General features: G+C 45.1%; 1 protein-coding gene across 1 annotated transcript in view; it reads left to right on the top strand.

Annotated features, from left to right (window-relative positions):
* LOC306918974 (very-long-chain 3-oxoacyl-CoA reductase-B-like) overlaps window positions 1-12361 on the top strand; it is a gene marked incomplete at its 3' end in the record, with an annotated part of 61892 nt that overhangs the window by 39316 nt on the left and 10215 nt on the right. The window contains exons 2-5 of the mRNA XM_079531812.1: window positions 3020-3066; window positions 5331-5406; window positions 8386-8493; window positions 11835-11899. Of these exons, the coding sequence (XP_079387938.1) occupies window positions 3020-3066; window positions 5331-5406; window positions 8386-8493; window positions 11835-11899 (296 nt within the window). The remainder of the gene's footprint in view (window positions 1-3019; window positions 3067-5330; window positions 5407-8385; window positions 8494-11834; window positions 11900-12361) is intronic.

Below are 12361 nucleotides of genomic sequence, written 5' to 3'. Positions count from 1 at the left end.
AATAGATACATATCGTCGGGATATATATCGATATATCGTTACATGCCTAGTCATCTCGAGCGTCCCATGGGAGGAGACCCCAGGGCAGACCAAGGGGCAGTTGGAGGGATTACATCGACTCACTGGCTTTGGAACGCCTCGGGATACCCCAGAAGGGAGTTACTAATGTTGCTCTGTAGAGGGAATTCTGGAGCTCTCTGGTGGAGAGCTCTCTGTTGCCTACTGTGACCAAATTTGAAGGAGGGACTGCCATTGGAATTTTTTTAATTTTCGTTTTTTTCATGACATATGAAAGCAGGGAATCATAGCTTCAAATTGACATATTGGTTGTTCAGTTTGACCCACCAGTTTTGGAGATATTGGCTTATAGAGTAATGTCTTGCAGAGAAACAGAGTTGAGAAAACAGGCTTGAAAGGTTCACTTCTGTGGTCTATAACATTACACCTAGCTACATGTTTAAGCATTTATTGCATATTTACATGTCTTCTGTGGTCTCTAACATTACACCTATAGCTACATGTTTAAGCATTTAGTTCATATTTACATGTCTTCTGTGGTCTCTAACATTACACCTAGCTACATGTTTAAGCATTTATTTCATATTTACGTGTCTTCTGTGGTCTCTAACATTACACCTAGTTACATGTTTAAGCAAAAACCGTCCATGTCCCAAAAAACAGTCTGTGTCTCATAGGAGGGCTGTGGGCAGTTCAGAAACCAGTCTGTGTCTCATAGGAGGGCTGTGGGCAGTTCAGAAACCAGTCTGTGTCTCATAGGAGGGCTGTGGGCAGTTCAGAAACCAGTCTGTCTCATAGAACGGCTCTGGGCAGTTCAGAAACCAGTCTGTCTCATAGGAGGGCTGTGGGCAGTTCAGAAACCAGTCTGTCTCATAGAACGGCTCTGGGCAGTTCAGAAACCAGTCTGTCTCATAGGAGGGCTGTGGACAGTTCAGAAACCAGTCTGTGTCTCATAGGAGGGCTGTGGGCAGTTCAGAAACCAGTCTGTGTCTCATAGGAGGGCTGTGGGCAGTTCAGAAACCAGTCTGTGTCTCATATGAGGGCTCTGGGCAGTTCAGAAACCAGTCTGTCTCATAGGAGGGCTGTGGGCAGTTCAGAAACCAGTCTGTGTCTCATAGGAGGGCTGTGGGCAGTTCAGAAACCAGTATGTGTCTCATAGGAGGGCTGTGGGCAGTTCAGAAACCAGTCTGTATCTCATAGGAGGGCTGTGGGCAGTTCAGAAACCAGTCTGTGTCTCATAGGAGGGCTGTGGGCAGTTCAGAAACCAGTCTGTCTCATAGGAGGGCTGTGGGCAGTTCAGAAACCAGTCTGTGTCTCATAGGAGGGCTGTGGGCAGTTCAGAAACCAGTCTGTGTCTCATAGGAGGGCTGTGGGCAGTTCAGAAACCAGTCTGTGTCTCATAGGAGGGCTGTGGGCAGTTCAGAAACCAGTCTGTGTCTCATAGGAGGGCTGTGGGCAGTTCAGAAACCAGTCTGTGTCTCATAGGAGGGCTGTGGGCAGTTCAGAAACCAGTCTGTGTCTCATATGAGGGCTGTGGGCAGTTCAGAAACCAGTCTGTCTCATAGGAGGGCTGATTTTTATTATCATGAGAACGACGGCTTCCATTTTTGCATTGCAACTTTTCAGGAATAGAAAGCCTGCATTTTCTATTGGCTTGGATTCCCCATCGATGATGGTGGCATTTTATCATGAACAATAACAACAACAATAACAACAATAACAACAATAACAACAATAATAACAATAACAACAATAATAATAGTGAGGACCAATTATATGAAGATAGGTTGACAAGTGGTGAAGTGGTCCTTTAAACCATTTAGGCCTGACGTCGAAATTTCAAAAGAAATTCTGAAATACCTATTTTTCTGTATCAGTGGTGCTCAATATTTCATGTCAAGGATCTAATTGGCTGCCGACCCCCATCTGAAAATATGTTGTTCCAGGAACCCCCCCCCCCCCCCCCCCCCCCCCCCAGAAGCAAAGATTTGAGTTAAAAACGTTCGCTCTGAAAGAATATATATTCAAAGATTTGTGCCGCATGTTCACGATTTTTCAAAAATAGCAGATCTACAAGTTCATAGCGCGGCACTCGGTGCCGCGCTATGAGCTTGTAGATCACGTAGTACACTGTATCTGCACATCTCTAAAGTGACAATTTAAGGACTCTTAAGACTTTTTAATACCTCTAAAATGGAAATAATAAGACCATTATTGCTTTAAAGGTAATCAAGAAACTATATTATATAAATGATCAAACATTGGCCAAATCTACATTGCAAGGCGTTGTGAGCTTGTGGTTGGGGCTGTTTTCACAATATGTTCTGTTCTGGAACCGAGTGGAACTAAATGTAATGCCTCAACTCCTTCAATGTGTCCTTCAAAGACCTCAACTCCTTCAATGTGTCCTTCAAAGACCTCAACTCCTTCAATGTGTCCTTCAAAGACCTCAACTCCTTCAATGTGTCCTTCAAAGACAGCACTCATGTTATCGTTATGTGTATAATATAGTAAACAAATAGTAAGCTATAGACAATTCGAAAATTTCGAACTAGACTTGACAGTTTCTGGCATCCCTAATAAAGTAAAGGCTACTGTAGGTATTGTGTTTGGTTTTCCATTGCTTGCGTTACTGTATCAGGATGTTGTAACGTAGCCCTGAAATATGATCCCAGGAGCATCAATCATTTAGTGTGTGTGTGTGTGTGTGTGTGTGTGTGTGTGTGTGTGTGTGTGTGTGTGTGTGTGTGTGTGTGTGTGTGTGTGTGTGTGTGTGTGTGTGTGTGTGTGTGTGTGTGTGTGTGTGTGTGTGTGTGTGTGTGTGTGTGTGTTCTCAGTCCTGGGGACTGATTTCAGTCCAGAGGATCTCATAGGGGTCATTTAATGAGATCGGTGCAAATTTGCAAAAAAAACAAATCAGTCTTGGGATTGTTTTTGGCTTTAAGCCCTGTGTGTGTGTGTATATAAATAAAACCAGTAACCTCACTTTCTCCCCTTCTAGTTGTGACTGGAGCCACAGATGGAATCGGAAAAGCCTACGCGGAGGAGGTAAGACTCACTGTGGTTTTAAAAGCCTACGCGGAGGAGGTAAGACTCACTGGTTTTAAAAGCCTACGAGGAGGAGGTAAGACTCACTGGGGTTTTAAAAGCCTACGAGGAGGAGGTAAGACTCACTGGTTTTAAAAGCCTACGAGGAGGAGGTAAGACTCACTGGGGTTTTAAAAGCCTACGAGGAGGAGGTAAGACTCACTGTGGTTTTAAAAGCCTACGAGGAGGAGGTAAGACTCACTGTGGTTTTAAAAGCCTACGAGGAGGAGGTAAGACTCACTGTGGTTTTAAAAGCCTACGAGGAGGAGGTAAAACTCACTGTGGTTTTAAAAGCCTACGAGGAGGAGGTAAGACTCACTGTGGTTTTAAAAGCCTACGAGGAGGAGGTAAGACTCACTGTGGTTTTAAAAGCCTACGAGGAGGAGGTAAGACTCACTGTGGTTTTAAAAGCCTACGAGGAGGAGGTAAAACTCACTGTGGTTTTTAAAGCCTACGCGGAGGAGGTAAGACTCACTGTGGTTTTAAAAGCCTACGCGGAGGAGGTAAGACTCACTGCGGTTTTACTCGCTGCACGAGTAAAATTGGGGGTTAAATTATGGCAAATCAATGTCACCCTTATATTTTGCCTTGATTACGCAATGGTTCCCAAACTGGGGGTCGGGATTCCCCATCGGGGTCCCCAAATTATTGTGGGGGTCCCCAGGTGATTAGCTCAATGTAAAACATTGTTTTGTCACTCAACAGTGAACTAACCAACATACAGTATGAAGTGTATACACTGTATCTGCACATCTCTAAAGTGACAATTTAACCCATTTTGACCTGAGATCAGATTCTAAAAATGTCTGTCGTTCTTCGATTTTTCAAAAATAGCAGACCTACAAGCTCATAGCTTTTAGCTTGTAGATCTGCTATTTTTCAATAGCTAAAGCATAACATAATGCTAACACCAAAAGGGGTTCCCGCCCAAAATGGGTTAATACCTCTAAAATGAAAATAATAAGACCATTATTGCGTTTAAAAGTAACCAAGAAACTATATTATATAAATGATCAAACATTGTCCAAATCTACATTGCATTGTGAGCTTGTGGTTGGGCTGTTTTCACAATATGTTCTGTATCTGGAACCGTCCCCATGTCCCCAGGGTGGGTGTCCCCAGGGTGGGTGTCCCCAGGGTGGGTGTCCTGTCCCCAGGGTGGGTGTCCCCAGGATGGGTGTCCCCAGGGTGGGTGTCCTGTCCCCAGGGTGGGTGTCCCCAGGGTGGGTGTCCTGTCCCCAGGGTGGGTGTCCCCAGGGTGGGTGTCCTGTCCCCAGGGTGGGTGTCCCCATGTCCCCAGGGTAGGTGTCCCCAGGGTGGATGTCCCCAGGGTGGATGTCCCCAGGGTGGATGTCCCCAGGGTGGGTGTCCCCAGGATGGGTGTCCCCAGGGTGGGTGTCCCCAGGATGGGTGTCCCCAGGGTGGATGTCCCCGGGGTGGGTGTCCCCAGGGTGGGTGTCCCCATGTCCCCAGGGTGGGTGTCCCCAGGATGGGTGTCCCCAGGGTGGGTGTCCCCAGGGTGGATGTCCCCAGGGTGGGTGTCCCCAGGGTGGATGTCCCCAGGGTGGGTGTCCCCAGGGTGGGTGTCCCCAGGGTGGGTGTCCCCAGGGTGGATGTCCCCAGGGTGGGTGTCCCCAGGGTGGATGTCCCCAGGGTGGGTGTCCCCAGGGTGGGTGTCCTGTCCCCAGGGTGGGTGTCCCCAGGGTGGGTGTCCCCAGGATGGGTGTCCCCAGGGTGGGTGTCCTGTCCCCAGGGTGGGTGTCCCCAGGGTGGGTGTCCCCAGGATGGGTGTCCCCAGGGTGGGTGTCCCCAGGGTGGGTGTCCCCAGGATGGGTGTCCCCAGGGTGGATGTCCCCGGGGTGGGTGTCCCCAGGATGGGTGTCCCCAGGGTGGGTGTCCCCAGGGTGGGTGTCCCCAGGATGGGTGTCCCCAGGGTGGGTGTCCCCAGGGTGGGTGTCCCCAGTTCGCTTCACCTCCCAATGTATGAATTAATGGACCATTGTAAGTGCATAGAAAAGCACTATAAAAATGCAATCCAGTATTATTAGTATTATTAGTATTATTATTAATAAATATGATTATGTTGAAGGGTCACAGCCTGACGTGTTTGGGAACCTGTGGGTTTTACATACATTTCAGTTTACAAGTAGATGCTCTAGTCTGGAGTCTAGTAAACCATATTCTGTGTTGTGTCTCCTCCTGGTGGTGTGTGTGTGTTATTGCAGCTGGCTCGCAGGGGTTTTTCCATTGTACTGATCAGTCGCTCTCAGGACAAGCTGGATGACGTGTCCAAGTCCATTGGTGAGTGTGTGTGTGTGTGTGTGTGTGTGTGTGTGTGTGTGTGTGTGCACGTGCGCTACACCCAGCATTCCACCCTACTCTCCCACCTTATACTGGTAATATTACACCTGTATATCTGTTCTTAAAGGTGTGGAAATAAATTGATTCTAGTCCGAGCGATGTTAGTTTAGTTTAGTTTATTAGTTGTTGTTTTTTAGCTCCACAGTCTTTCAGTTCATCATCACATCTATTCTACAGCTTCACACCCTTTATCGTTATACAACTACTTCTCACATTGATCCTTACTTTTTTTTGTTTAAACATACATTAACAGCTCTCTCTCATTGTGAACAACCCTTGGATACAGTCTGGAAGTGTCTTCATTTTATATTTTATATAATGCTCCAATTGCAGCAGACTTACCATTATTACTAGGGCAGGGCTTGGGCGATAATAACCAGGTAACTCAGTGAGTATAACCTGTTAGTTTGGGCCAACGGTTAGGTTTCCTCCTAAAGATCATCAGATCTAAAAGCTCAGAATCGTTCACCATGCATCTCGTTGTTGGCTTGTAAATGAATGAATGAATAGTTTATTTCGGTGCTTTACATTTACATGGTAAGTTTCATCATTTGCATTTAAGTTTTTTTTACAAAGGGGTAGCAGCGAAAAGGTCTAGGCTGAAGCCCAAGCTTATTTTGCCTAGCCTTTAAGAAAAGAAACAAAATACAAAATGTATACAAAGAAAAGAAACATAATACAAAGGAAACAGAAATAAATAAGGCATTTTTTAGAACTTAGTCATTTTAGACTAATCTTATGTTAATGTTTAATAGTGTTAATAATGATCTTATGATAATAATAATAATAGTAATAATGATCTTATGATAATGTTTTATATCTATTTAATACTCTACTTTTAAATAGCTTTTTAATTTTGGTAAGTAAATCAGTAATTGTTGTGGAGCACCAAGTTGCTGGGTAGCTCTGAGCTGGCTGCCCAGAACCGATAACCTGCTGGGTAGCTCTGAGCTGGCTGCCCAGAACTGGGTAGCTCGGAGCTGGCTGCCCAGAACTGGGTAGCTCGGAGCTGGCTGCCCAGAACTGGGTAGCTCGGAGCTGGCTGCCCAGAACTGGGTAGCTCGGAGCTGGCTGCCCAGAACCAATAACCTGAGATCCAAACCGGGCCGACTTGTCCCTCTGGTCGAAATTAACCGGTTGTGTCAGTCATACTAACCCTACGCCACAATATACTATCACTGTGTCAGTCATACTAACCCTACGCCACAATATACTATCACTGTGTCAGTCATACTAACCCTACGCCACAATATACTATCACTGTGTCAAGTCATACTAACCCTACGCCACAATATACTATCACCCTACGCCACAATATACTATCACTGTGTCAGTCATACTAACCCTACGCCACAATATACTATCACTGTCAGTCATACTAACCCTACGCCACAATATACTATCACTGTGTCAGTCATACTAACCCTACGCCACAATATACTATCACTGTGTCAGTCATACTAACCCTACGCCACAATATACTATCACTGTGTCAAGTCATACTAACCCTACGCCACAATATACTATCACCCTACGCCACAATATACTATCACTGTCAGTCATACTAACCCTACGCCACAATATACTATCACTGTGTCAGTCATACTAACCCTACGCCACAATATACTATCACTGTGTCAGTCATACTAACCCTACGCCACAATATACTATCACTGTGTCAGTCATACTAACCCTACGCCACAATATACTATCACTGTGTCAAGTCATACTAACCCTACGCCACAATATACTATCACTGTGTCAAGTCATACTAACCCTACGCCACAATATACTATCACCCTACGCCACAATATACTATCACTGTGTCAGTCATACTAACCCTACGCCACAATATACTATCACTGTGTCAGTCATACTAACCCTACGCCACAATATACTATCACTGTGTCAGTCATACTAACCCTACGCCACAATATACTATCACTGTGTCAGTCATACTAACCCTACGCCACAATATACTATCACTGTGTCAGTCATACTAACCCTACGCCACAATATACTATCACCCTACGCCACAATATACTATCACTGTGTCAGTCATACTAACCCTACGCCACAATATACTATCACTGTGTCAGTCATACTAACCCTACGCCACAATATACTATCACTGTGTCAGTCATACTAACCCTACGCCACAATATACTATCACTGTGTCAGTCATACTAACCCTACGCCACAATATACTATCACCCTACGCCACAATATACTATCACTGTGTCAGTCATACTAACCCTACGCCACAATATACTATCACTGTGTCAGTCATACTAACCCTACGCCACAATATACTATCACTGTGTCAGTCATACTAACCCTACGCCACAATATACTATCACTGTGTCAGTCATACTAACCCTACGCCACAATATACTATCACTGTGTCAGTCATACTAACCCTACGCCACAATATACTATCACTGTGTCAGTCATACTAACCCTACGCCACAATATACTATCACTGTGTCAGTCATACTAACCCTACGCCACAATATACTATCACCCTACGCCACAATATACTATCACCCTACGCCACAATATACTATCACAATAATAATCTGTATATTGAAACGGATAGCATGTAGGCAATTAACCCATTTAGGCCTAACGTCAAAATTAAAAGAACGTTCGCTCTGAAAGATATATATATTCAAAGATTTGTGCCGCATTTTCACGATTTAAAAAAAATAGCAGATCTACAAGCTCATAGCGCGCCACCGAGTGGTGCGCTACGAGCTTGTAGATCTGCTATTTTTCAATAGCTAAAGTACAACATAATGCTTAGTTAAAAAGGGGTTCCCGTCCAGAAACCTAGCATCTGTCTAAATAACCTTTATCTCTTCCTTTGTCTCAACTTTTTCCTCAACTTATCACCTCTTTTCTTATGTCCCCCTTCAGAGAGCAAATGTGGTGTTGAGACCAAAACCATCGCGGCAGACTTCAGCGCGGTAAACATCTACTCCGACATCGAAGCGGGCCTTGCAGGGCTGGAGATCGGTGTGCTGGGTCAGTATCGCTGTAGGGTTTGGATGAGATCGGTGTGCTGGGTCAGTATCGCTGTAGGGTTTGGATGAGATCGGTGTGCTGGGTCAGTATCGCTGTAGGGTTTGGATGAGATCGGGGTGTGCTGGGTCAGTATCGCTGTAGGGTTTGGATGAGATCGGTGTGCTGGGTCAGTATCGCTGTGGGGTTTGGTGTGCTGGGTCAGTATCGCTGTGGGGTTTGGTGTGCTGGGTCAGTATCAGTGTAGGGTTTGGTGTGCTGGGTCAGTATCAGTGTAGGGTTTGGTGTGCTGGGTCAGTATCAGTGTAGGGTTTGGTGTGCTGGGTCAGTATCAGTGTAGGGTTTGGTGTGCTGGGTCAGTATCAGTGTAGGGTTTGGTGTGCTGGGTCAGTATCAGTGTAGGGTTTGGTGTGCTGGGTCAGTATCAGTGTAGGGTTTGGTGTGCTGGGTCAGTATCAGTGTAGGGTTTGGTGTGCTGGGTCAGTATCAGTGTAGGGTTTGGTGTGCTGGGTCAGTATCAGTGTAGGGTTTGGTGTGCTGGGTCAGTATCAGTGTAGGGTTTGGTGTGCTGGGTCAGTATCAGTGTAGGGTTTGGTGTGCTGGGTCAGTATCGCTGTGGGGTTTGGTGTGCTGGGTCAGTATCGCTGTGGGGTTTGGTGTGCTGGGTCAGTATCAGTGTAGGGTTTGGTGTGCTGGGTCAGTATCAGTGTAGGGTTTGGTGTGCTGGGTCAGTATCAGTGTAGGGTTTGGTTCAACCGACCATGTGGTCTTAAGAATCTCCCTATTACTAAGGGAGGGAGTGAGTGATCGGTTCAGTTGAGTGAGGAGCTGGAGAACAAGATGACACTAGGCCCTAGTTAGTGAGTGAGGAGCTCGGAGAACAAGATGACACTAGGCCCTAGTTAGTGAGTGAGGAGCTCGGAGAACAAGATGACACTAGGCCCTAGTTAGTGAGTGAGGAGCTCGGAGAACAAGATGACACTAGGCCCTAGTTAGTGAGTGAGGAGCTCGGAGAACAAGATGACACTAGGCCCTAGTTAGTGAGTGAGGAGCTCGGAGAACAAGATGACACTAGGCCCTAGTTAGTGAGTGAGGAGCTCGGAGAACAAGATGACACTAGGCCCTAGTTAGTGAGTGAGGAGCTGGAGAACAAGATGACACTAGGCACTAGTTAGTGAGTGAGGAGCTCGGAGAACAAGATGACACTAGGCACTAGTTAGTGAGTGAGGAGCTGGAGAACAAGATGACACTAGGCCCTAGTTAGTGAGTGAGGAGCTGGAGAACAAGATGACACTAGGCCCTAGTTAGTGAGTGAGGAGCTGGAGAACAAGATGACACTAGGCACTAGTTAGTGAGTGAGGAGCTCGGAGAACAAGATGACACTAGGCACTAGTTAGTGAGTGAGGAGCTGGAGAACAAGATGACACTAGGCCCTAGTTAGTGAGTGAGGAGCTGGAGAACAAGATGACACTAGGCCCTAGTTAGTGAGTGAGGAGCTGGAGAACAAGATGACACTAGGCACTAGTTACAGTTGAGTGAGGAGCTGGAGAACAAGATGACACTAGGCCCTAGTTAGTGAGTGAGGAGCTGGAGAACAAGATGACACTAGGCCCTAGTTAGTGAGTGAGGAGCTGGAGAACAAGATGACACTAGGCCCTAGTTAGTGAGTGAGGAGCTGGAGAACAAGATGACACTAGGCCCTAGTTAGTGAGTGAGGAGCTGGAGAACAAGATGACACTAGGCCCTAGTTAGTGAGTGAGGAGCTCGGAGAACAAGATGACACTAGGCCCTAGTTAGTGAGTGAGGAGCTGGAGAACAAGATGACACTAGGCCCTAGTTAGTGAGTGAGGAGCTGGAGAACAAGATGACACTAGGCCCTAGTTAGTGAGTGAGGAGCTGGAGAACAAGATGACACTAGGCCCTAGTTAGTGAGTGAGGAGCTGGAGAACAAGATGACACTAGGCCCTAGTTAGTGAGTGAGGAGCTCGGAGAACAAGATGACACTAGTGAGGAGCTCGGAGAACAAGATGACACTAGGCACTAGTTAGTGAGTGAGGAGCTCGGAGAACAAGATGACACTAGTGAGGAGCTGGAGAACAAGATGACACTAGGCACTAGTTACACTTTAACCCATTTACAGTAGGCCTGACGTCGAAATAAAAAAAAAGTATTCTGAAAGAATATATATTCAAAGATTTGTGCCGCATTTTCACGATTTTTCAAAAATAGCAGACCTACAAGCTTGGAGCTTGTAGATCTGCTATTTTGCAATAGCTAAAGTATAACATAATGCTTAGTTAAAACACCAAAAGGGGTTCCCGCCCAGAATGGGATGGCATTTTTCTGGCCATGCTGGCTTGTATGGTGGACATCTTTTGTAAAAAAAATTTTTTTACAAAAGAAATGCAAAATGGGTGGATATTACCAGAAACACATAAAGGGCTAGTCCTGAATGACCATAAGTGGTCTGTAACTCTACAAATGGAACCAAATGGACCATTGCGGGCGGCTGTGGCTCAGGAGGTAGAGCAGGTCGTCCAATGATCCATGGGTCGGCGGTTCGAATCCCGGCTCCTCCTGTCTACATGTCGAAGTGTCCTTGGGCAAGACGCTGAACCCCAAATTGCTCCCGATGTGCTGGTTGGTGCCTTGCATGGCTTCTACAGCAATCGGTGTATGAATGTGTGTATGAATGGGTGAATGTAATGCACAATCTATGTATAGTGCCTTGGATAAAGGCGCTATATAAATGCACCATTTACCATATATTACGGGTCGATTTGGTTCCATTTGTACACTCAGAGTTCTGGGGATCCTTGCAAATTAACCCATTTAGGCCTGACGTCGAAATCTTTAAAAAAAAGTTTTTCTGAAATACCTCATGTTTCATGCTCAATATTTCATGTCGAGGACCTCAAAAATTATCTGTAATTGGCCTCGTCACCCCGTCTGGAAACATGTTGTTCCAGGAACCCCCCAGAAGCAAAGATTTGAGTTTAAAACGTTCGTTCTGAAAATATATATATTCCAAATTTGCGCCACATTTTCACGATTTTTCAATAGCTAAATTATAACAATGTTTAAAACACCAAAAGGGGTTCCCGCCCAAAATGGGTTAAACATTTGAGAAAAAACTAGTACTAAATACGTTTCATACATATTCTGAAGAAAACCTGGAGTATTGACATTCAGTAATTGGGTAAACATAAAAAAATGACATTGATAACCCTGGCCTCAGAGAAATGGCACCTGATGCCAAATGTTATGTGTATCGTTAATTTGGTAGCTGTTTATATCTAGTGTTTTGAATGTCATGATACTATAAGTTATTTTTTTGTCAACAGTGAACAATGTTGGAATCTCCTATTCCTATCCTGAATTCTTCCTCGAAGTCCCAAATCTAGACACCGTAAGTTGGATAGTGTATTTATGTCATCGCTGTAATGAAGAGCTCCAAAACAAAATACAACAAACCAACGTTTTTCTGGTTGAAGAAGCCTCTTTAATATCACTATAACCACAGTCTAAGAAGTGGTTCCTGTTAATATCACTATAACCACAGTCTAAGAAGTGATGTGGTTCCTGTTAATATCACTATAACCACAGTCTAAGAAGTGGTTCCTGTTAATATCACTATAACCACAGTCTAAGATGTGATGTGGTTCCTGTTAATATAGAAGTGATGTGGTTCCTGTTAATATCACTATAACCACAGTCTAAGATGTGATGTGGTTCATGTTAATATCACTATAACCACAGTCTAAGAAGTGATGTGGTTCCTGTTAATAACACTATAACCACAGTCTAAGAAGTGATGTGGTTCATGTTAATATCACTATAACCACAGTCTAAGAAGTGATGTGGTTCCTGT

The sequence above is a fragment of the Electrona antarctica genome (assembly GCF_951216825.1).
Source record: "Electrona antarctica genome assembly, contig: scaffold_304, whole genome shotgun sequence".
Lineage (NCBI taxonomy): Eukaryota > Metazoa > Chordata > Actinopteri > Myctophiformes > Myctophidae > Electrona > Electrona antarctica.
Note: the sequence above shows the minus strand (reverse complement) of the source record. Positions and strands in the feature narration are given on the sequence as shown.